Consider the following 22,540-nt stretch of genomic DNA (forward strand, 5'->3'; position numbering starts at 1 on the left):
GTTACATCTGAGCTGTGACTCGAGATGCTTATTTATTCCTTGGTTTTAACGCAGGGGTGGGGTTGCAAGTGACTGAACCGCTCAGATGCAATGTTGCTTTTCTCCTGTGCAGCCAGAGGGTTTCCTCTGTCTAGAGACACATGTAAGCAGTGGGTATGGAAGTGCCACGCCCCAATTTACACTGTTTAGACGCCTTTGTGACTAATCAGCCAAACCCAAGCAATCACATCAAAGACTAGAAGGCATAACAGAATGAGGAGATTAAAGTGACAGACTTTAAAGTACGTACACTGTGATGTAAGTACTTTTTTTTGTTCACATATTTTATCAAAATAACTGAATGTTGCTGAATATTAGCTTCAGTTTCACCACACTTCCACAAGACGGCACTGGCCCAAACATTGCATGAGGCTCACTGAAAAGGTGAACTCTCCTATTGATTTCTTTCTTGGTGGGCTTATATTACATAGAATTGAGTATATTTGAGCTGCGATTAATGGGCTTCAGACCCTCCATTATTTCCTGCTGAATACCCAGAGGTATCATTGCATTACTGTAACAATATTCTTCTGGAAGTAATATATTATTTGGCATTGCAAATTCAGTGTAATGAAGCCACAAAAGGAAAGGCAGAACACACTCATTGTGTCCTGTTGCATGTGTGTGTGTGTGTGTGTGTGTGTGTGTGTGTGTGTGTGTGTGTGTGTGTGTATGTATGTGTAGACCAGCTGTCTTGACATTGTCACCAACCCCTTCAGGTTGCCCAATTCTCTCATAAGACAAGGGGGCAAAAATAGCACATGTTTACATCTCAGGGACGTTGACCTTGCATGTCCCAAAAGCTACGCGGCCTTAAGGAAACCATGCTGCACGCAGCACGTACCCACACACAGGTCATTGTTAACCCAAGAAGGGGAAACAACTGTGTTCTGTCTGGGGGTTCAAACAGGTGTTCTAAGCATTTATATCACAACAAGGCATCTAAAAAAAAAAAAAAAAAAAAAAAAAAGTTGAACCAGACACAAGTGTGTCACAAGTGCAGCCATGACAGGCGCCCGGGGAGCAGTGTGTGGGGACGGTGCTTTGCTCAGTGGCACCTCAGTGGCACCTTGGCGGATCGGGATTCGAACCGGCAACCTTCTGATTACAGGGCCGCTTCCTTAACCGCTAGGCCACCACTGCCCCAAAATGTGGCCTCTGCTTTTAACCATCACCCTTGGTGAGCAGCGGGCAGCCATGACAGGCGCCCAGGGAGCAGCGTGTGGGGACGGTGCTTTGCTCAGTGGCACCTTGGCGGATTTGAACCGGCAACCTTCTGACTACAGGGCCGCTTCCTTAACCGCTAGGCCACCACTGCCATGTTTAAGAGCCATACTAAATATGTTTACATAATGGTAACATATAATGTATAAATAATAAAAATGTATGAACTAATTCATAAATTTATGAACCTTAAACAACTGAACTGTCCAGTCAAATAAAAAGAGCATTTTATTAATAAAGTCAACTGAATAGCCTGCACCATCAACCGTAACCCCCCCCCCAAAAAAATCATTCAAATCCAACCACCAGTTATAAGAGAATAAGAGTAGTGTCAGTAATGAAGTGCATTTATATAATAAACACTTGCTCACTTACTATCCTTAGCAGCTTTGTCCTGTAACTCAGGGTACAGGACAAACTCATCCACTGCTCACCGATGGTGATGATTAAATGCAGAGGACACAGGCGCAGCCCATCACTGGGTGCACACACGCCATTCATTCACTCAAACCTGGGAGTCCCCAGTCCACTTAGGATACATGCCAGGGTTTCTGCAGGTTTAAAGAAGCCAAATGCAAGACTATGTAAAACCTTTTCTAAGGCCACTTTTATGAAATTTAAGACCCAGCATTGTCCGAGGGCCAGAGTTTTTTTTCAGCAGACACTGTTACGACTAGATGCGTTTCTAAGATACAACATTAATTGCAATTTATTTTAATTAATATATTATTATTTGATGTATTAACTTCTGTTATTTGGTAGCCATAGTCAATGTTAACGCTCATTTAACCTGTACTGCTGTGAGCCACTAGGGGGCAACAATACTATTTGCTAATCATTTTCAGTGGCATTTTTTTCACATGTGCGACATGGGCCGTTGCCCAGGGTGACATCGTGGATGTGAGCAGCATCATGGGCATGAAAATATTTTTTCGTTTTCTTTTTTTTCTTCTTCTATCGCCTATTTGTGGGGAGGAAGGGAGTCCTCGACTTGCGAGATGTGCCTGCTGCTTGCCACACTTCGCAGATGGAGCGGATAACCAGCTGAGGGGATGGGCCTCACACAGGGCATCAAACAGGCTAGGACTACCCCATCCATAGGGTCATTTCCATACGAAGTGCACAGTGAATGCTGGATTATCGACTGATTGAACGCATGTTTCATTTGATTTATTCTGTCTGCTCTATATCTAAGTCCTTTAAACTATGGATTTAAGGATTACTAGTCCTTTTTTATGAAATTTAAGGAATTAATTCTGAAAATTCTAATTTAAGACTTTTTAAAATCCCTGACATGCCTTTGGGAGGCAGAAGCACATCGGAGAACCTGAAGGAAACCCACGTTGCACGGGGAGGGCAAGTTAATTCCACATACAAACGGTCCAAGCCAGGATTCAACCTCACAACCTTGTGAGGCCACCTCGCCAGCCGCAGCGCCACCTTGTGGCCTTTACAGAGGGTGTTCGGAAACGTAATTTCTCTTGTGTAATAATGACCCCCATGTAGCTGCTTATGTCAGACAGCTGTGTTCGGAATCCATAGAGACTATATATGAAGGGGTGGTGAAATCATAATTAAGAGTTATTCCAACAGGCGTGCTGGGAGGCATGAAATAACACCATACTTGATCTGTAATACGAATTACAGCAAGCCGGGGGTGGCTCTAAAGTGAAGTGATTGTCACATGTGATACACAGCAGCACCGCACACGGTGCACACAGTGAGATTTGTCCTCTGCATTTACCTTTACATTTACAGCATTTATCAGACGCCCTTATCCTGAGCGACTTACAATCAGTAGTTACAGGGACAGTCCCCTTGGAGCAACTTAGGGTTAAGTGTCTTGCTCAGGGAAACAATGGTAGTAAATGGGATTTGAACCTGGGTCTTCTGGTTCATAGGCGAGTGTGTTACCCACTAGGCTACTACCACCGGCTACCATTTAACCCATCACCCTGATTGAGCAGTGGGCAGCCATGACAGGCGCCCAGGGAGCAGTGTGTGGGGACGGTGCTTAGTCCGACGTTTTTACTGCAGCACAGATCTTAGGCTCCACGTTTGTCTTATTTTTTTGTTTTCTTGTTTTTGTTCTTCTGTATTTTTTCGGAACCCTTCGCCTCTTCTCTCCGGGACTTTCAAAGAAAAATCCAGAGTGTCACGTCTCCCTCACTGGTCCGTAAATCAGCTCTCTCCCCCGGAACGAGTCACCCCCACACCACCCGCCATCTCTTCAGCTGGTAATGCAATACGCCACGCTCCCGGGACCACCCAGGAGGACCAGCGCGTAGACACACACTCCAGTCCACATCCCCTCCTTCTGTGCCACGGGATGAAAATGGTCCTCGCCGGCCACAGAAACACTCCAACATCCTGCCACTGTTTACCATTAAGGCCGGGTGAAGGGGGGACTCCAGGCCTGACAATTACAGAGCCCGATCTGAGCGCCTTACGAGTGCCTCCGCCTCTCTCTCCAGTCTCCCTGTGTGTGTGAGTCAGTGTGTCCTTCTCTCAGCGGAATAGCAGTGGAACATCACCACATCCTCCGGGCGACCGGACCCACATCCTGATGTCAGTGGAGGCTAACGGCCTGCGGTGAGCCACAGTGTTCCTCCGCCTGTCCAAACCGAGCCCAGTTCTCGCACAGGAAGACGAGCTCGCAGGCGGAAGTGGCACACAAACACGCTCACCCAGCCGCGTGCCGGGAACAAGCAATAAACTCTTTTTGGAACCATCTTCAGCTACCTAACAAATCCAGACCTGCAAGGCTGACTCCACTTGGTTTGTTAACAATAAAACTATCAACGTGAAGAGCTAAAAGGTACAGAAACCACTGAGATGAAATAAAAAAAATAAAATAAAAAAAAAGGCTAACTTTTATGTCCTGGTTAAAGCTGTAATCCGTGGCTACATCCACTCTGTCTATCTGACTGGTCCAGGCTACTCACTTCTCTGTCTGGCTGCACCACGGCCACTTTCAAACGTACAGGAAGATCTGGACCACGGGCAATCAGAGGCGGGCCCAAAATCGGTCGCACCCTAGAGCCCTGAGAAGCAAGAACAATTTCAATGTCGTTCTTGGTAATGTGATGCTGTGCTGCCTAATGTTAGGTGGGAGTCTCACCCAGAGGCGTCAACTGGGTTTCAGAAACTATTACACGCTAAAATGTCTGGCTGGGTAGTTTCTCCTCTCCAAGATACAAATCCTCAGCACATGCTTGATGTGACTCCACGGCAATGATAAATGCGTATTAAGTATAGCATATTTATTATAGGAAAAATGTGGCCCTTAGCGCACCCCACGTACCCAGAATGCATTTAAACCACGGCCTGCCGTCTGGACGGGTCCAGTTCCACTCCCTGTGGCGAGCAGTTGTAGATTAAAAAACGGCACGGTACTTCGGGCTGCACAGACTGCAAACACTGTTCTACATTTATGTGCATTAAGGTTTATGACACCATTTGAGAAAAAAAAAAAAAAAAAAGTTTATCGGCCTGAGCTGAAGCTGGACAGGGGCCAACAACGCTTAAACTGAAATACCAGTTCTTATTTTAATGTTTAAGCATCACCAAGAGAACTCTGCAGGAAAGACTATTCAGTTACTGCTCTAACACAGGCATGTACCACACAAGCTGCTCCACAAGGCTGGAATACCTTTGTGGTCATAACATTTTCAAGTTTTGCCATCTAAAACTGCAATTTGTTGATTCTTCAAAACCCAGATTACATTTTGCACGCGGCCCCATATTGGTCGTCCAATTAAAAAAAAAAAAATATCTGTGGAATTCTCAAGCAACAGACAGTAATCAGCTTGTCTCTGGGTTGTTTACAGACCTGCTTCCTTGCAGACGGCAGACAGGTCGGCTCCGACGTAGCCGTGGGCCCCATCAGCCAGCTCCCGCAGTTCCTCTGAGGTGACCCTGCAGGCCATCGAGCTCAGCAGCTTGCGTAGGATGTCGGCTCGATCCGCCGAGCCCGGCACACCCACCTCCAGCTCCTTATCGAAGCGCCCTGGTCTTCGCAGAGCCGGGTCCAGGGCGTGGGGCCTGTTTGTAGCCCCTAGGACCAACAGCTGCCCCGCATGGCCTTCCTAGAGAGATGGATGAGCCAATTTGAGGAATGAGGGACATTTTTCATGGGGTTTGTCAGGTTACCATCACGTTAGTCAGTTTACCTTTTCCCCAGATTCACTAAATAACTCAAAACTCTTCAGTTTACGTCAGTCCTTAAATGATGTGGGTCATGCACCATCAACTCAAATTACACTTTCCAGTATGAGACATAAAATTTGGTTGAATAATGAAACAAGATATGCACAATTTTAAATATGGAAAAAGGGACTGTTGTGGTTCTTGTGAAAGCCTATAAATAATGGCCCCTCTCTCAACCTCACAATGCGTGCATACACACACACACACACACACACACACACACACACATACCCATCTGCATTCCGCCCCCAGCCTTAGCAGAGATAAAATATAGCAGTGGCTAGTATCCAGAACCAGGAAATGCTTCAGCCACATTCCACAGAACAGACCCACCACTGCTACAACCTTGGATTAAACAGTGCAGCCCTGAATTTCAGGGAGGCAAGACACAAGGACGGAAGCTAAACAGTTTGTTTTTTACAGAAATGGATTTTCCATCATGTCCTCCAGAGCATGGTTTACTCTAAATCAGGCCATGCCGGAGGAAAATGAGCAATGCAGCCAGCAGACAATGATCCTAATTACTTGCCAACCAGGAAGTGAGACTTTTAGAAAGAAGTTCTAAAGCTATTCCAACCATAGAAAACATGCAATATTCATAAAACAAAATCTATTTGTTTGTGTGTGACGTGATTTTAAACTCTAATTACACTTTCCAGTATGGGACATAAAATTTGGTTGAATAATGAAACAAGATATGCACAATTTTAAATATGGAAAAAGGGACTGTTGTGGTTCTTGTGAAAGCCTATAAAGCTAAACAGTTTGTTTTTTACAGAAATGGATTGTCCATCATGTCCTCCAGAGCATGGTTTACTCTAAATCAGGCCATGCCGGAGGAAAATGAGCAATGCAGCCAGCAGACAATGATCCTAATTACTTGCCAACCAGGAAGTGAGACTTTTAGAAAGAAGTTCTAAAGCTATTCCAACCATAGAAAGTAACTTTAATTCAATTCACTTAATTTGTGATTTTATGTACAGCTATAGGGACAAGAACTTACAGAGCCAATCCCATCCATGAGCGTCAGCAAAGAAGCAACCACACGTTTCTCCACCTCATTCTGGGCTCCCTCACGTTTTGGACACAGTGCATCCAGTTCGTCAATGAAAATGATGGCTGGCTGCCTGTTAATAATAACATATGTTTGGGGTAACAGACAATAAGGTTCTGGTGGATTATGGATACCTCGACAGATAAAAAATACTTTAGAACTGAAAATGTCTATATTTTTAACAAAAGTTTAGTATTAGCATCAGCATTACTCATCTACTCAGCTATGGACGTCCTTACAAGCAGTCAAAGCAAGGCCAGTTGGCTGCATGATGTACCTTTGTGTGGCTTCTGAAAAGATCTGTCTCAGTCGAGCTTCTGTTTCTCCATAGTATCTGTTATGACAAGATAAAATGAAGATCAATTCAATTTCAATCACATAGTGAACATTTTTCCAAATTAGTGCAAAGTGCATTTGCTAAATGCACAGAACATTTATTGAAAGAGGTTCTTACTTGCTCATAATTTCAGGGCCATTGATCACGGTCATGTGTGCTCCCACCTCGTTGGCTATAGCTCGGCCAATCATGGTCTTCCCTGTACCTGGGGGGCCATAGAGGAGGACTCCTCGTGGAGGTGGGATACCTGTAGAAAAGGACAGATGAAGATACTACAACAGTGTAATTACAGTGATGCCTTTATTACATACAAGATTCTTAGACATGAAGAACTGCACACTTCCATGTTTAAACAAGCTTCATAGTCATGTGTTCTTTACATGGTGCAAATGTGGACAACTGATTGCACCACTAGATGACAGTTTTCCTTTTTTGAACATTCATTTTGGCTAAAGCTGAATGATAAATCTAATCACAATCATGAGATCAGATTGTGCCATTACATGAATGAAAAATTATGTGATTCATATTATGAGTACACGGACTGAAGTGACAATATATTATCAGTCATTCTCTCAAAGTTTACCAACTGACTAAACTCACTTCAGTCTGTGAACTGTTCCTGCTATGTTCCTGACTATAGTCAGGGAACGAGGTGAGACTTGCTGCTCCAGGGCCGAACAATGCAGTCCGGAACACTGCATGTACAACATATATAAAATTCTAACTCCTGTTCTTCCATGGCAGGTGGTGAGACATATAAATATGTATTATTGCAGGGGGTTTATTACCTTTCACAGGGTTTTATCCAAACACCAGACCTAATAACAGCCCAGGTGGGAATGAATATGGAGTCGGGCAACGGTGAAATTTGTTGTATGGCAATATTTTGTCTTTCGGCAAACTGACACTGAACAAAGAGATATGCATAAAATATGCAAAGTCAAAGTTGCAACAACACGAGGCCACCCAATAAATTTGTCTCAGTGCCTAACCCTAAAATTATACCCAGCAGTTCCTTTTCAGAAGTTACTATACATAGTAAGTCTGTCTTAAAATGTACTTGTTTTTGAGACTTACTTATTACTGATTAATAACACTCATGGTTAATTTATAAACTTTTGTATTTTGAAAGCACTGGACATTTCAAGTTGTTTGTATGTTTCACTTTTGTGAATGAAAGATTTTGTTATTAGTCTTTTTTTTTTTTTATTGTAACCAAGTGCCATATATTACTGAAATCTTTACCATAATTTTTGAAAAGCTCTGGATGTCTGAGTGGAAGCTCTATGGTCTCCTTAATCGTGTCCAGCTGACTGCTGAGGCCTCCAATCATGCTGTAAGTAACCCTGGGTATTGAAGAAGGCTCAGCGTCCTCCTCTGTCGCCTTTTTCCCCCCAAACCGCAGCTTCGTACAAGCAGAGATGCAGTAAAATGTGTCAGTCCCTGCATGGCCACCAGATGGGGCTGTGGAGACAGGAGGCTGCCCTTGGCCAGCTCTGCAATCAGCCTCATCCGCCAGGTTGTCTACACACTCTCCAAAGTCCTCCAAAGTCGAAGGAACTCCACGGTGAAAGGGACTGTCTGATGATGAAGGGGTTTCAGTTCTGCTGGGTGTACTAAAAGCTTTGCTGAGCAGTTTAGAGGGGGTACTAGTCGAAGCACCCTTGTCCTGCCCCTCTATGCTGAGGAGACTGAGATGTAAGGAGAGGTCTAGTGAGCTGGAGCTCAGATTATATGAGTTCAGCGACGCAGTAGCTTCGTCCTCAGCTTGTGGGGAGTTTTGTTCCAGAAGACGTCCGTCTACTCCTCGCAGACTCTCCACTTTCAGACTGCATGAACGGCCAAAGTATGTCAAGGAGAGGGTGTTTCCAGGGAGGACAATCTTTCCATCTGTTTTTTTTCGGTTGGGAAACATAAAATATAGTTCAACTCTGTATAAAAGTTTAAAGAAACAAACAGGATTATCATATATGTAAATTACATCCCACCTAAGGTTCGAACGATGAAGCTACTGAGTTCCTCAGTATTGAGCACACTGTCCTCCTGCCTGCTTGAAATAAGAATGCAATCACATCAATTTTCCTGAATTGACTACACAGATCCTACACATGATGTTTCCAAACTGACCACCAGATGACGACATCTACCAGGAGTAGATGTACCAAGAGGGTCTGGAAAATGTATTTCATAACAGATACAGACCAGCTCAATTGTCCAAGGCACTGAGAATTGGATGCAGAATAATAGTGCTAAAAATGATAACCATAGGAACTAAGGAACAAATGCTTTTCCTTAAAAATCACAGTAAGAAAAAAAGCTATTACACACACAATCTATTATTCATTACAGAAGCATTAATATACTGAGCCACTCTAATGAACTTTGTAAAAAAAAATCTGAATTTAGACAGTATGTTATGTGGCCTATCACACCTGAAAACAAAAACAAAAAAAAAAGAGAGAAGTTTGCATGCTGGCATGCACACATCCTGTTCTCCTACCGCAGAGAGAGTTGGACCTCATCCGCCTGTAGTATGGGTCCAGTCACAGGCTGAAGCATAACTTCTTCACCGGCCTTTAATCTCAGACTAGCCAGGGTGCATTTCTGCAGGCCAACTTTCCTGGCGGGAAAAGTCCCAACTGGCCAAGCGATACACACCTGAATAACAAAAAGCACATCAAGATCTACCACTGTATGCAAAGGTTTAAGTCAGTAGTGACACCACTTAACCATAACAGTTGTTCAAGACTGGGACGACAGGTCTCTTAAACATTTTTACAAAATCATTTCCAAGACTCTAAGGCAAATTTTCATGACCACATAACTGAACATTTTTAAACTAAACTAAACTGATGACAGCCCTGAAAAGCTGAACTTAAATTACAGTTTCTCTTCCTCCACGTTCTCGCAGCCCAAGCAGGAGTAAAATGGATCATCAGCTGTAATTCACATGACTTTAAAAAAAAATAAAAAATAAAGTACAGGCCAAAAGTTTGGACACACCTTCTCACTGAAGGCATCAAAACTATATGAAGGAACACATGTGGAGTTATTTACTTAACAAAAAGTGGAGACCTGGCCTCCACAGTCACGGGACCTGAACCCAATCGAGATGGTTTGGGGTGAGCTGGACCGCAGAGTGAAGGCAAAGGGGCCAACAAGTGCTAAACACCTCTGGGAACTCCTTCAAGACTGTTGGAAAACCATTTCAGGTGACTACCTCTTGGAGCTCAATTTTGAAGACACTAGAATATAAAACATGTTTTCAGTTTTTTCACCTTTTTTTGTTAAGTACATAACTCCACATGATCATTCATATAGCAGTTTTGATGCCTTCAGTGAGAATCTACCAATGTAAATGGTCATGAAGATAAAGAATGAGAAGGTGTGTCCAACCTTTTGGCCTGTACTGTACATTCATGTGTCTGGGTGTCAGTCTCTCCCAACTCTGTAAACTAATGAACGATCTCCTACGAACAAAAGGTCTACAGATGGAAGAACGATATCGTGTTGCTGATCTACACACATCATGTCACTGTTCCATGGAAATTATTTCACAAACTGTTTTCCTTTGTGCTTTTGCACAGTACTGAACGCTCCATTTCCAATTGGCACTTCTTAAATATTAAATATGAGAAAATACTGTGCACATGGAATACCCACTTCATGCTGCCCTGCACTGCTGGACAGCAGCACTGGCCTCCCGATGCAGACACCAACAGACTTCATTGTATTCAGACTCAGCTGGGCAAGCAGAGATCTGCATCTTTTAGGAACCTTTTCGTCAGCTGCAGACGCATGCACAGAGAGAAGTTGTAAGTTGAGGTCAAATGGCTTTTCGCGGGAAAATACTTATAACTGCGTAACAACCTTACAAATACGCTGCAACTACGTAGCAATAACCAAAACCACACGAATGGTACTAATAATATTGAGAATAAACTTGTTCGACATAGTCGACTCATCTGAATATTCTTTTATCTTATTAAGCAAGCACCTTTCTCAACGAAATCAACTACAGTCACAGATCCGCAGGCGAGCGGGAGGCTCCCTTCGGAGTTCTCGGTATCTTTTAATCCGCCCGAGTTCTCGTCGTCATTGCTTCGTCTGGCCTTGCTCTTATTTTTCTTTGTCGATGACATTTTACGTTCCGGGAGCCGATCTCCGGCACTCGCACGCCGCACCGCACGTAAACTTCCTGGTTAAAAGGTTAAAGTGCAGCCGCGCCCCCTTTACCGTAATACTAAGTATATAAGTGCAAACGTCTTGATTTTTTCTGATTATTAGATTGATCTGAGGCAAACGTAATACAAATTGACGTCAAAACACATACTATACTATACTATATTACGCAAGAAAATGATTTATGCCTGTCAGCACTTTAAGGTAAAGATTTTAATATTCATAGTACCACGTTACTTACGGTATAATATAACCTTTGGACTTGAGGGTTGTTGTTTTTGAAGAACGCGTCCGAGTTTTTGCGTCCCAATGGGCTATTTTCGTTTTTCTAAAGGGCTCCCAAATATGCCAGCTCGTCTAACAAAATACACACCTTCATTATTTGACTTGCTGGCTAGAGGCTGTACGGCTAGGAGGCTGCCAGAAACCCCTGCCCGCTGCTTCTCCTGTCGTGCGCGCCGGCTGCAGCTCCACCGCGAGAAGCCGCTGACCGGGAAGGTGGACCGCTTCGGCGGGGTGACGGTCTCCCACTTCGCCCCCGACACCTGCGAAGAGGCCTTCAGCGCCCTGCTAAAAGGCGAGCCCGGGGGGGGGGGGGGGGGGGGGGGGGGGGGGGGGCTTTACAATATCGCACTTATATAGTGTAATGCACTATATAATGGCAGCAATGGCAGCGCGCGTAATTGACAGACCAATCAGCGCACGGTCAAACGATCTTGGCCAATCAGCGCACAGAAACCATTTAGACCAGGGGTGGCCAAGCTACGGCCGTTGGTCTTTGTAATAAATCGGTACGGAACTGCCGGAATAATTGCCCATGATTGTGACTGCATTAGTTTTCCTGTAATGTCCGGCGTTCCACCAGGTGGCGCAGCTCTTCATTCTTATAATGGCAGGGCCACGCAACAGGGAACATGAAACTCTGGTCCTGGAGCATCCACAAATGTCAGGTTATGACCCAGTCAAGCATCTCAGCAGTGTATTCTTATCTTGTTTTTTTTTTTCCGTTCAGCATGGACGTGGATTCTTCATTTTTGTTTCTTGATTACATATCGTTGTTACATGTATTCTATTTGTATTATTTGTCTTGCTTTGTGATTTCCTTTGACAGAATCCGTCACGCAATGGAAGGAACAGGGCAGGGTAGCAGTGTGGCTTCATTTGCCAATCGCCCTAAGTCGGCTGGCAGCGGTTGCGGCCACTCATGGCTTCACCTTCCACCATGCCCGGCAGGACCAGGCCGTACTCTGCCTCTGGATTGGGGAGGGAGAAAGCCGGCTGCCGGGGTTTGCCACGCACCAGGTTGGAGTGGCAGGTATGGCGCCTTCATTCACCCTTTTCGTTCATTCAGTTACCTCTTCACATATTTGTCTGTTTACTAGATAGAAGTGAATACAAATGTTTTTTTGCAATCATGACACCAAAATCACAGCACAAATGAGGGTGGTAGTTGCCTTGTGGGTAGCACACTCACCTATGAACCAGAAGCGCACAAATCACAGGTTCAAACCCCACTTACTAACATGGTGTCCCTGAACAAGACACTTGCTCTAGGGGGACTGTCCCTGTAACAGTTTCATGTTCCACCACTGAGTATGTAACTACTGTAAATTGCCTTGGTACTGGTGTCTGCTAAATGCTGTCCTTTATCCAGAACGACTTACAGTCAGTAGTTACAGGTACAGTGCCCCTGGACCAACTCAGAGACACAATGGTAGTAAGTGGGGTCTGAACCTGTGACTTTGAGTGTGTTGCCCACTAGGCTACTACCACCCTAGTGAAATTCTGCTAAGTTTTATTCCAACCAGCAGATGGCGAAACATCTTCCTGGACTGGTCCAGAAAGCCGGTGGGGCATGTTAGAGCATGCCTGTGAAACTGCTTTATTCTGGATGCCCAAGAGGGGACATTTCCATCTGCCGCTATTTGTAATTGTTATCTAAGAGATAAACTCACCCTGACGTTATATAGTTGACTTGCTTCATTCTGACTCCATACAGAAGTCCCCGTAAACTTTAGAACTCTTCAAACTGCTAGTTAATCAAATGTAAACCGTCAGAACCGTCTTTGGTAGAGAAAAAAAATGGATTTAAATTATTTTCAGCACATTCAGATGCATATTTTCTTTTAACCTGTAGGCAGATGTTCAAACAAATGTCATCAGATTAGATTAGACCAAACAAAAAACTTTTTTCTTTCATGGTATTAATCTGACGCCCTCAATCCAGAGTGATTTACAATCAGTAGTTACAGGGACAGTCTCCCTGGAGACACTCAGGGTTAAGTGTCTTGCTCAGGTTCACAATGGTGGTAAGTGGGGTTTGAACTTGCGACTTTGGGGTTTTCTGGTTTGTAGGCGAGCGTTCTGACCACTAGGATACTACTACCAGCTTTCTGTCCATTCCATAATGAGTCTTCCCATGTTCCAGCTGTGACCACCATGGGTAGACTTGCCACGGAGCAATTAGACGGAATGCTGATAGGACTGGTTAAACTAGAGCAGGATTTTAAAAGCCTGTTACTGGAACCGTGTGTGGTAGCTGGGATGAAAATAATAAAACTTCAAATATATGATCTGATGCGCCCATTATGTGTAGTGAATTAAAGCTTTTACAGATGCTTCACTCTGATACATTTTGTAATTGTTAAGAAAATTTCTTCTTGATGTCACCGAGGACATTTTTATTGCCAACTCTCTCAGATTTAATGCATTTGTAATGACCATAATTGCAGCGCGTGCCTCAGTTGTAGATCTCCACCTCTCCTCACATGAACATTTGTGAAGGACATGTGTTCTTGGCCTTGTTCGTCTGGTCCGAACTGCCGCACCTCTGTAGCAGTCATCGAGCCTCATAGCTAACACTCCTAGTCAGAACCTGCCGAGGAATCCACTGTGACCATCGGCCGGCATCACTGCTTCCTGGTCCTGCCGTCTGAGACAACAAACATTTCAAAAGCAGAGCTGGCCGAACCCACCCAGCTTCCTGTGTGACATGGCTGACACTATCCAGACCGTTGTGGGGGCAGCAGGAGCAGCTGCTCTCTCGATCCCAGGGTTTAGGTTGAGGACCCAATCCTTCTTAGACCAGAAGATTTTAGGTTTCATATTTATTTTCCACAAGAAATGTGGGATTTCTTTAAAAATGTGTATTGTTTACAATTCTTTAAGGTGCTGTCCTGGACGAGACCAATGGAAAGGTTCTGGTTGTCCAAGATAAAAACAAGGTAGTGTATCAGCACCTCATGAAAAGCATATCAGAACGTTTGCAAGTGTTAATCCACCTTTTGACTTGCATGGTTGTCACGACTTGGGATGCGTAGGACAGGGAGGCGGGGATAAGGCATTTTATTAATAACAAAGGAAACAAACCCGAAGGCGTGTGATGGTTGTCAGGAGCAAACACAGACAAGGTACATCAGTCCACATCCTGGCTGCTGCATGCGCTCTTTAAACAGGTCCTGATCACTCTGGCCTAATTGGCATCGGCTTGGAGTGATCAGGACCCGTTAATAAGGCGCATGAGCGCCTGCTGTGTGAGCCCAGCGGCCCCTGGGAGTCACAAAGGTTGATGAGCTCTGGATGAGATCAAAACCATAAACCATTTTTCGTGGACAAGAATTGAGTAACAACAAAAACTAGCTTTGCCTCCCTGCTTATACAAAATGAGATTCATGAAGCGTGTGCTTTTTCCTCCGAGAAATAATACTCTCCTGTTCATCAGTATAGTGAACGCAGACAGACGGTCTACGGTGGGGACTGTGCTGTACGTCGTTGGTGGGAATTAAGGCCTCGTTAATGTGCTGTATGTCAATCACCGAGATTCTATTTATTAATAATGAATAACACTCTTATTATGAACAAGTCTAGATGTAAATTATTTCAGCTCTCTTCCTGTAGTGTAAAGAGTCCCCCTTGCTTTATCTCCCTTGCGCTCTGTATTTACTCCAAAGCCAGTTACTCTGCCGTCATTTACTGGAATCGGGGGTCACGTTTCTTTTGGCTCAAGGCCGCTGGCACTTTCAGATAAAACATTACTCCAGATTTAGGTTACCGAAACACAAATATGTACCCCAGTTTTGTCATAGACAAGGATATTAGAGACTTTGTTATGTGGGGCACGATAAAAGAAGATTATTTAAAAACAGCAATTTTTTTATCTTTAAACTGTCTCTAGTGTAATAAGGCACTGCAGTAAATGAAATGAATGTCAACATATTTTTTTTTCTTCTTTATTTAATTGTTTAATATAAAACATTACAGAAAAATAGCATTTATTAGACATTTTGTTACAAGGGTAGTGTGATGAAGCTTTGCAATTAATACAGCAAATAATAAAATAAAGCTCTTTAAATACCTTCAAGATGTGACACAAAACTATACAACACTTGTGTTATAATTTAAAACTAGCAGCGTTTCTTTTTTAAATATCGGTCATGAATAATTAACCGTTGTATGAAGCTCAGTAGACTCCAACATTTAGAACAACTTAGAAGACAAATTATTTTGGGCAATGCACGCCATCAAAATGCGACTCTGATTGGTCGAGGAGATTTTCTTCAACCAGTCCTCAACCCAATCGTTACGGTTAGATTTTAAGCAATAGCAGTTTGCGGGACGTTCTAACATTAGCATTACAGCAGCATGTGTGATTTCCACAGTCCATAAAACAACAAATGTTGTGTTCCAGACTAATGAAGATGCAGCCACTGCGAGAAAGAATGTTGTAGTCTTAAGAATGAACACACAACACATACGCTGTGATTGACCAAAAAGGAAAAATGGATTAGAAGATCTTTGAGGGATTTCCAAGATTTTTTGACATGGCGTGTCATTGCAGACAAAGAATGCCTGGAAGTTTCCCGGAGGATTATCTGATCTGGGAGAAAACATTGGTAAGTACCTAGCCTACCCATTCTGGATATTTTCACAGTGGCTCTGCACAGAACAGAACAGAAAACATGTTGAAAAATGTGAAAAAGTGAAAAATGGCTTTTAAATCGTGACAATGGCAACGCGCTGGACCTGGGCCACCGACAAGATGATGCCGCATTGTTCAGTTAAAAAAGTGCAATGTCATTTTGCAGTATGTATTGCAGCACGTATTACGGTTGACCCTCACTATTACAGTACTCTCCCTTTGTTTATATTTTAAGGCTTTTTTGGCAAAAAGAGACATAATGAATAATGTGCATTTGAAATATGAATTGCTAATATATGGTACAGACAGGTTGGATACCACATTCGTTAAAGCTGCACTGAGTAATGTTGATACAAATTGGGAACAAAAGCTATAGATGTTTAAGAAAAAACTGAAACATTTAACCCCATTTCTATTTTTAAGGCGCCACAGCGGCCCGCGAAGTCTACGAAGAGACGGGCGTACGGGCGGAATTCCGTTCCCTTCTCAGCATCCGGCAGCAGCACAACCACCCCGGGGCTTTCGGCATGTCCGACATGTACCTCATATGCCGCCTGAGCCCCCTGACCCACAGCATCAACTTTTGCAGGCACGAGTGCCTGCGCTGCGAGTGGATGGAGGTGGCCGAGCTGTGCAGGACCGCCGAGACCACGCCCATCACCAGCCGCATGGCCCGCCTCCTGCTCTACGGCCTGCACCACGGCTTCCAGCACATCGACCTCACCATGGAAGAGCTGCCTGCCGTCTACTCTGGGATGTTCTACCAGCTCTTCCACCGGCAGCTACCCGAGTCCCTCAGATGCTCCTGAAAGCAGCTGGACTTGTTCATACGTACTGGACCACGGCGGGACCGTCTGCTACTACTGTTACAGTGAAAAAGTACATGCAGGAATTCTACTCTGGGGTCAAAGAACCACATCAGGCAGCTCATTAAAGTTGCGATGGGCATGGTTCTTCAATATCAAAAGTAACTACTGTACAGGGAATTTATAGGGGATGTTATATTCTGTCACACAACTTTAAACATACAATAAGCTGTTACTTTTTAGCAAATGTGTTTTAAAGCATTCTGTTAAGAGTATTATTAAATGATTTAAGTTACAGTGTGAAATCTAATAACATGACAAGTGCCGTGCCTTAAATCACTAAAGCCAGATCTGGATGTGAGAATTAGAGAATGCACTGAATGGTTATGTGGTGTATAGTGCTTTTGCTGTAAGCATTAAGAGAACAACCTCAAACACATTCCATTTTAGTCTGTATTATCTGTACCCACCGCACGTCAATTATAAGATTAGACTAAATAAGTATTAGGAAATATAAAACATTAAGGAGTCTCACATTGTAAAATTGGTAATGACCATAAGATCTTTGCTTTTGAAGCATAAAATCAGCCATTAGGCTGCTGATGATAATGACTGATCTTTTTCAAGTCTTTTCACATCTTTCCAAAACAACAATTTTTGGGTGATCAGGGATCAGCTCTTGGCCGACATGGGAAGGAACAGGATGGCTTTCTGTCCCAGCCCGGTTTTTGATCCTGTCTTGTACTGGCCAGTCCTTTTCAGAGCCACATACCAGTCGGGGTACTTCCTGGACCGGTAGGTGTTGTAGTTATTGGCCTCCAGACGTTCCAGGAAGTAGCATTCATCGGTAGCCCGTCTCTAAACAGCAAGAGAGGAAAACTTTCAGGACCGTGCTTAGGTCTATGACACATCAGTTAAAAACAACATAATACTTATAATGTTGACAAATTACCATGAATTGTAAAATATTGCACTAGTTGATTCACCCATATGAATGCACAGGGTGCTGTGCTGCAGTGTTTCACGATGACAATTACTTAACTTTCACTATTTAACTTTCAAAGTTTGACGCAAACATTAAGTCATGTCATGTAGGTGTTTTTTCAAAAAAAAAAAAAAAAGAAACCACTGCTTTGCAGAATGACCTATCGCCATTTCTAGCCACTGTAGGACCATAGATAGGCTAGGGGAATCTTAAATAATCTCATAAAGTGACATTTTCATAATAGGGGACCTTTAAGTCATATTTTCCTCTGTGGTATATACACTTCATAATATATTGTGAGTTAAAAATAGCAATGATGTGGCCAAGTCCAGTTTCTTGTGGAAACTTGGCCTCAAGTACATTGCACGTTTGATAGCAGTTAACTTGCAGAGCAACCGTAACAGATGAAGCAGCAGTTTAATGATAATGATCAGTAATTGTCAGCTCTTCTTCAGACAGGGCAAGGTTTGCTGAGAAAAGCCAGGCTGAGACCAGTCTCTCCTCAGCTGGCTCTTCTCTCTATATAAGGGTACAAACTGGTTTTATGAATTGCTCAGCCTTAGCCGCTTCTGTTTTAACTGGTCAGTTCGACACTTGGAACCTGTATGCAGTAACACTTCCTTGAGTCAAAGGCCACATTTAGGAGACTTTTCTTAATGAGGCCACATCTGTAAAGATGCTATGAACGTGTCAGTGGGTGGCCAGTGGAAGGAAACTCTCTTCAGGGACCGCGGTGTAAGCCTGAAAAACCACAGGACCACATCCGTGCCTTAAGGGCTACCTCAGGTCCCTGACGTTCCCATCATCCAGCCCATGGTGAAATGGAAATCAGCATAAGGAAAAAAAAAGGCCTGCATTACAAATTACCCGCACGCAGAACCCAGAGTTAATGATTGTCAGCGGATGTACACGAAAATATGCAAGTTTACCCCAAAAAAAAAAACCACATGTTGTGATGTCAAGACAATGACAAAGGAGCTCGCTGCACAAAAGGCAACTGTATGGAAGCACTTACCGCTCCAAACAGCCTCCCGTCTCCGCTCATGGCAAGGTAGCGGTTCGCACAAAGGCCTTTGATCACCACCTCCCCCACTGAGGTGGCCTGGAGCTGAAGCTTAACTGGAAGGAAACAAAACAAAAAAAAGTTGGTGTGTTCCTGTCTTCTCCAACTCAGAATAAAAGTTACAACCTGCTTTGGTTTTGCTCTTCCCTTAACATTACCAATCACTGTACCTGGTTATATTGTTTAAATATGGATTAAATATACATGTAGCTACTAATCTTAACAAATATGTAACTTTTCATTGTAACATTGTATCCACATATGGTAACTTAACACTAAGCTTATTAATATAAATGTATTATATATATATATGTGTGTTTGTGTGTGTGTGTTATATATATATAAAATGTGTCATATGTGTCACACACACACACACACACACACACGTCTTTAGGCATGTTACCATGGTTGCATACATTATATTGTTTGAATGTTCTGATTGTTACCTTAATTATGACTAATAAGCAAAATTGATAGCTGAGGGTTTTCCCCTTTCGCGCAGGTTTATTGTAATATTTAAGACAGTGTGTTATGCAAATTGTGTTATTTATAATTGAAAGTAGAGTGATGATTCAGCGATAATTTAGTTGATGTTTTGGAAGCAGAAAAAAACAGCTGACAAATCTCCAGGCCTTGTTGGGTGTTCCCAGTATGCATGGGTTAATATCTACCAAAGACAGCACTAGGAAGAACAACCCTGATGATACAGAGGAGTAACACTGTGGCACATATTGCCAAAGACCTTTATGATGGCCTTGATAGCAAGGTGTCAGAAGAAAAGGTGTGGCACAGCTTGCAGTGCATGTATGTGAGCATCAGAACATCAATTCCACCTCCCTAGGTGTGAGGTATGGACCGAGGGCAACACGTAGAAGAATTGAGACTAGAGACACCTGTAAATACCTGCAGATGTATTTTGTGCTAAATATCTATGGTTGCAAGCAAACTGTATGGTAAACTGTGAAAAAATATGGACTTTTTGTCAAATGTGCACAAATTTGCGCTTGCATCCAAACACATGAGTTTCTGTGGTCAGAGGTGGTGAAGGCGCAGGGTGCTTAACGGCTTTGGAGAGACCACAGCATTCCAAGTAGCATTAGGAAATTCGACAGCAGAGTGTGATGGCATCTGTGATCTAGAACTCAGAAGTGGCTGGGCTGCGTCCCCTTTGTCTTTATTTCATTTTGTGTCCAAGATGAAGACCAGATATCATTTCATTCAGAAATCCATCAGTATGTTGCCCAGAAGTTTAGAATTTTTCAGCATGAATAGCATAAACAGGAGCATGATTCCATCTCAAACAAATCTGCAATAACTTGTTGCATGCATCTGCGTAGCGACAGTGCATCCAACCATGTGCTCGATTCATTACTTCATAATACTTCATTACTTCAGTCTCTTACCATAGTAAGTGCACCTGCTCACTATTTTCACCTTCTGATGAATCCCTTGGTTTTAGGTGTTCATCCTTCAGCAACATTTCAGAATCTACATAGTGTCAAAGATGGAGATTTGTGGAGGGTTTTTTGCATTAAGATGAGGTTCTGACTGTTCCTAAGAAATCACAAAGTGTGACAAAACTTGTCCAGGCCATGTTGGTCCTACAAGATTTTTGAGGATGGACCATGGTAACGTAGAGAATGATGAATGAACACAAATGCAATGAAAAAATGTGATAATCCAAGATATGTATATGTCCCGATATCAGGTCACAGATATAGTCCCATATAAGTTGGTATGTGTATCTCTTTAAAGGAAGAAATGAAAGCGATTCTTATACCCACATCATTAGCATGGATGTCAGGTTTAGGCACACAGTTTGTTTTGAAGTGTAATCGCGTTGGAAATTTTTCATCAGAAGCCCATGAGTTTGTTCCCTCTGACACCTAAACTACATAAAGAAGCTTTGTTTGCCCGCTCGCTCTGAGCCCGCGGAAAGAGCGAAAGCTCTGAAAGCACTTACTGTGGGGGTCGGTCTTCTCTCGAATTCCATCCACCCTTCCATCAGAGTTTATCCTCAAAAAATAGCCTCCGTTTTTACAGTACAGCCTCTTGGGTTCTTTAAAGTTGCCTGGCGGGAAGCCGCCGCTGCCCCCATCGTCAGGTGTGGCCGGCAGAGTGGTGATCTCTCCAGTAGCCATATCCCTCTGCCCGTCTCCCAAACTCTGCTCCTTCTCAGAGCAGGAGCCCCAGAGTGGCCTCTCAGGATCAGCCACTCCTCCTCCAACCTCCACTCCTCCACCCAGCCAGAAAGAACCTGATTCTTGTTAACCTCCAAGGGTCACACACCCTCCTTCGAAACCAGCAAGCCTTCTGCTAAGAGGCTAGGGGCTGGAGCAAAAACGTCTGGGAACAGGGCCTGCCGACTGACACTGGATCCTCGGCGCGTCCTTGTCCTGCCGGGGCTTTGAGAAGACAGAACGCTGGGAAAGTGAATGTTGCCGAGTGCTCCTGCTGAGGCAGATGAGTTGGGTTTTCCCACCGCTCTGTTCGTTCCACTTTTCTAATGCTGCAGTGTTTACAGCCCGGCAGCTGGCACTGGACTCAGGAGATTTCCCTTGTGGCCTTCAGACGGCATACACCCCACACACACACACACACACACACACACACACACACACTGTGTAAATAGAAAAAAAAGGGGTTGTCAGGAAATCATTAGCCAATATAAATAAAATCCATCTTTTCAGCAGCAGGAAAAACAGGCTTGAAATTTTATATATGTATAAAATATATATATAATTTGTATATATATATACCCCCGGGTGCCTGTCATGGCTGCCCACTGCTCACCATGGCTGATGCATGGGTGATTGTGAGCGCCGTGTGCTGTGCTGTGTTTCACAATGACAATCAGTTCACTATTTTCACTTTTTCACTTGAAAACGTGCCAAGCATTGCAGTTGCTCGGAGACTGGATGTAAAATTAAGCACAAATCTTTTTTTTTTAGCACAAATAGTTTTCTGGAAAAATGTCGACATGACTCCCTGGCTGCACCAAACATTGTGGTTGGTAAATGGTGCTGATGACATCTTTTCCACAAATGCCTGCTTATACCTTTCTTATATTATACCTTTCTCTTATATTTGTTCACATCCTAAAAAACATCAAGAAGACACAAAAGACTATGGCAATTGTGTGTGTGCTTGACCTTTTTCGAATCTCAATAGTGTGATTGATTGTTTGTGTTGTCTATGTTTTTCCGCAGCTACGGTTAGTTAGGGGCTTGTTGAATGATTTGCGTTCACTCCCAGGATCCGTGTGGAGTCGGCGAAGGGAGGCCTCAAGGACAGACCTTGTCTCCTCTGTGTGTTTGTGTGCTTAGACATACAGCAAGGATCAATTCATAATACATTTCTATAACTTCGCTTCAAGAATAAGTGTTCATGCATATATAAATCATAAATGAATCATGCAACAAATTTCTTATTTATCTGTGCTCTTTCACGCATGCACAAAGTTAGACCCATAGTTAAGTGTGTGAGTTCAGTGGATGTAATCGCACATATGTCATCATAACTCGGTTCCTGGCTGCTGAGGCCAGGCCGATGTCTTTTGAGTTAGCAAAAGCCATAAAGAGTCTACAATTAAGCATTGTCCACCCAGCTATGACAGTCGGGCCTTCTTCGGGGCATTCCGAATCTCCTCATAATTTATTGGGCCTTGCTAGTCTTACCTCGCAAACCTTGGTTGGCCTTTGACCTCTAGGGAGTTTCCTG

At 43.5% G+C, this 22,540-nt stretch overlaps 3 protein-coding genes across 3 annotated transcripts in view; 1 reads left to right on the top strand and 2 right to left on the bottom strand.

The window, feature by feature from the left end:
* LOC114783299 (ATPase family protein 2 homolog) overlaps nucleotides 1–11,600 on the bottom strand; it is a 69,963-nt gene extending 58,363 nt beyond the window's left edge. Inside the window, exons 1-9 of the mRNA XM_028968721.1 lie at nucleotides 11,422–11,600; nucleotides 10,530–10,654; nucleotides 9,367–9,524; nucleotides 8,855–8,913; nucleotides 8,112–8,756; nucleotides 6,981–7,110; nucleotides 6,804–6,860; nucleotides 6,476–6,599; nucleotides 5,096–5,351 (exon numbers count right to left, since the gene is read on the bottom strand). Of these exons, the coding sequence (XP_028824554.1) occupies nucleotides 5,096–5,351; nucleotides 6,476–6,599; nucleotides 6,804–6,860; nucleotides 6,981–7,110; nucleotides 8,112–8,756; nucleotides 8,855–8,913; nucleotides 9,367–9,524; nucleotides 10,530–10,595 (1,495 nt within the window). The 5' untranslated portion in view covers nucleotides 10,596–10,654; nucleotides 11,422–11,600. The remainder of the gene's footprint in view (nucleotides 1–5,095; nucleotides 5,352–6,475; nucleotides 6,600–6,803; nucleotides 6,861–6,980; nucleotides 7,111–8,111; nucleotides 8,757–8,854; nucleotides 8,914–9,366; nucleotides 9,525–10,529; nucleotides 10,655–11,421) is intronic.
* Nucleotides 11,319–17,082, top strand: LOC114783307 (nucleoside diphosphate-linked moiety X motif 6-like). Its single transcript, XM_028968731.1, has 5 exons — nucleotides 11,319–11,625; nucleotides 12,160–12,363; nucleotides 14,217–14,272; nucleotides 15,886–15,940; nucleotides 16,390–17,082. The coding sequence occupies exons 1-5, from the start codon at nucleotides 11,358–11,360 to the stop codon at nucleotides 16,773–16,775; spliced, it is 969 nt and encodes a 322-aa protein (XP_028824564.1). The 5' UTR covers nucleotides 11,319–11,357; the 3' UTR covers nucleotides 16,776–17,082.
* LOC114783308 (fibroblast growth factor 2-like) lies at nucleotides 15,347–21,404 on the bottom strand. The gene is made up of 3 exons (XM_028968732.1): nucleotides 20,784–21,404; nucleotides 18,773–18,876; nucleotides 15,347–17,630 (listed from the first exon to the last, which is right to left on the bottom strand). Exons 1-3 carry the CDS (start codon nucleotides 20,959–20,961, stop codon nucleotides 17,445–17,447), a joined length of 468 nt encoding a protein of 155 aa, XP_028824565.1. The 5' UTR covers nucleotides 20,962–21,404; the 3' UTR covers nucleotides 15,347–17,444.
* Between the last annotated feature and the right edge of the window lie 1,136 nt (nucleotides 21,405–22,540).

This window comes from Denticeps clupeoides, unplaced genomic scaffold, assembly GCF_900700375.1.
Source record: "Denticeps clupeoides unplaced genomic scaffold, fDenClu1.1, whole genome shotgun sequence".
Classification (NCBI taxonomy): domain Eukaryota; kingdom Metazoa; phylum Chordata; class Actinopteri; order Clupeiformes; family Denticipitidae; genus Denticeps; species Denticeps clupeoides.

Coding starts and splice junctions, on each gene's coding strand:
- LOC114783307 (XM_028968731.1), top strand. CDS start 11,358: ATGGGCTATTTTCGTTTTTCTAAAGGGCTCCCAAATATGCCAGCTCGT. Junction 11,626..12,159: donor CTTCAGCGCCCTGCTAAAAG/GCGAGCCCGGGG, acceptor TTCCTTTGACAG/AATCCGTCACGCAATGGAAG. Junction 14,273..15,885: donor TTGTCCAAGATAAAAACAAG/GTAGTGTATCAG, acceptor GTGTCATTGCAG/ACAAAGAATGCCTGGAAGTT.
- LOC114783308 (XM_028968732.1), bottom strand. CDS start 20,961: ATGGCTACTGGAGAGATCACCACTCTGCCGGCCACACCTGACGATGGG. Junction 18,877..20,783: donor AGAGAAGACCGACCCCCACA/GTAAGTGCTTTC, acceptor GTTTCCTTCCAG/TTAAGCTTCAGCTCCAGGCC. Junction 17,631..18,772: donor ACGGGAGGCTGTTTGGAGCG/GTAAGTGCTTCC, acceptor CTTGCTGTTTAG/AGACGGGCTACCGATGAATG.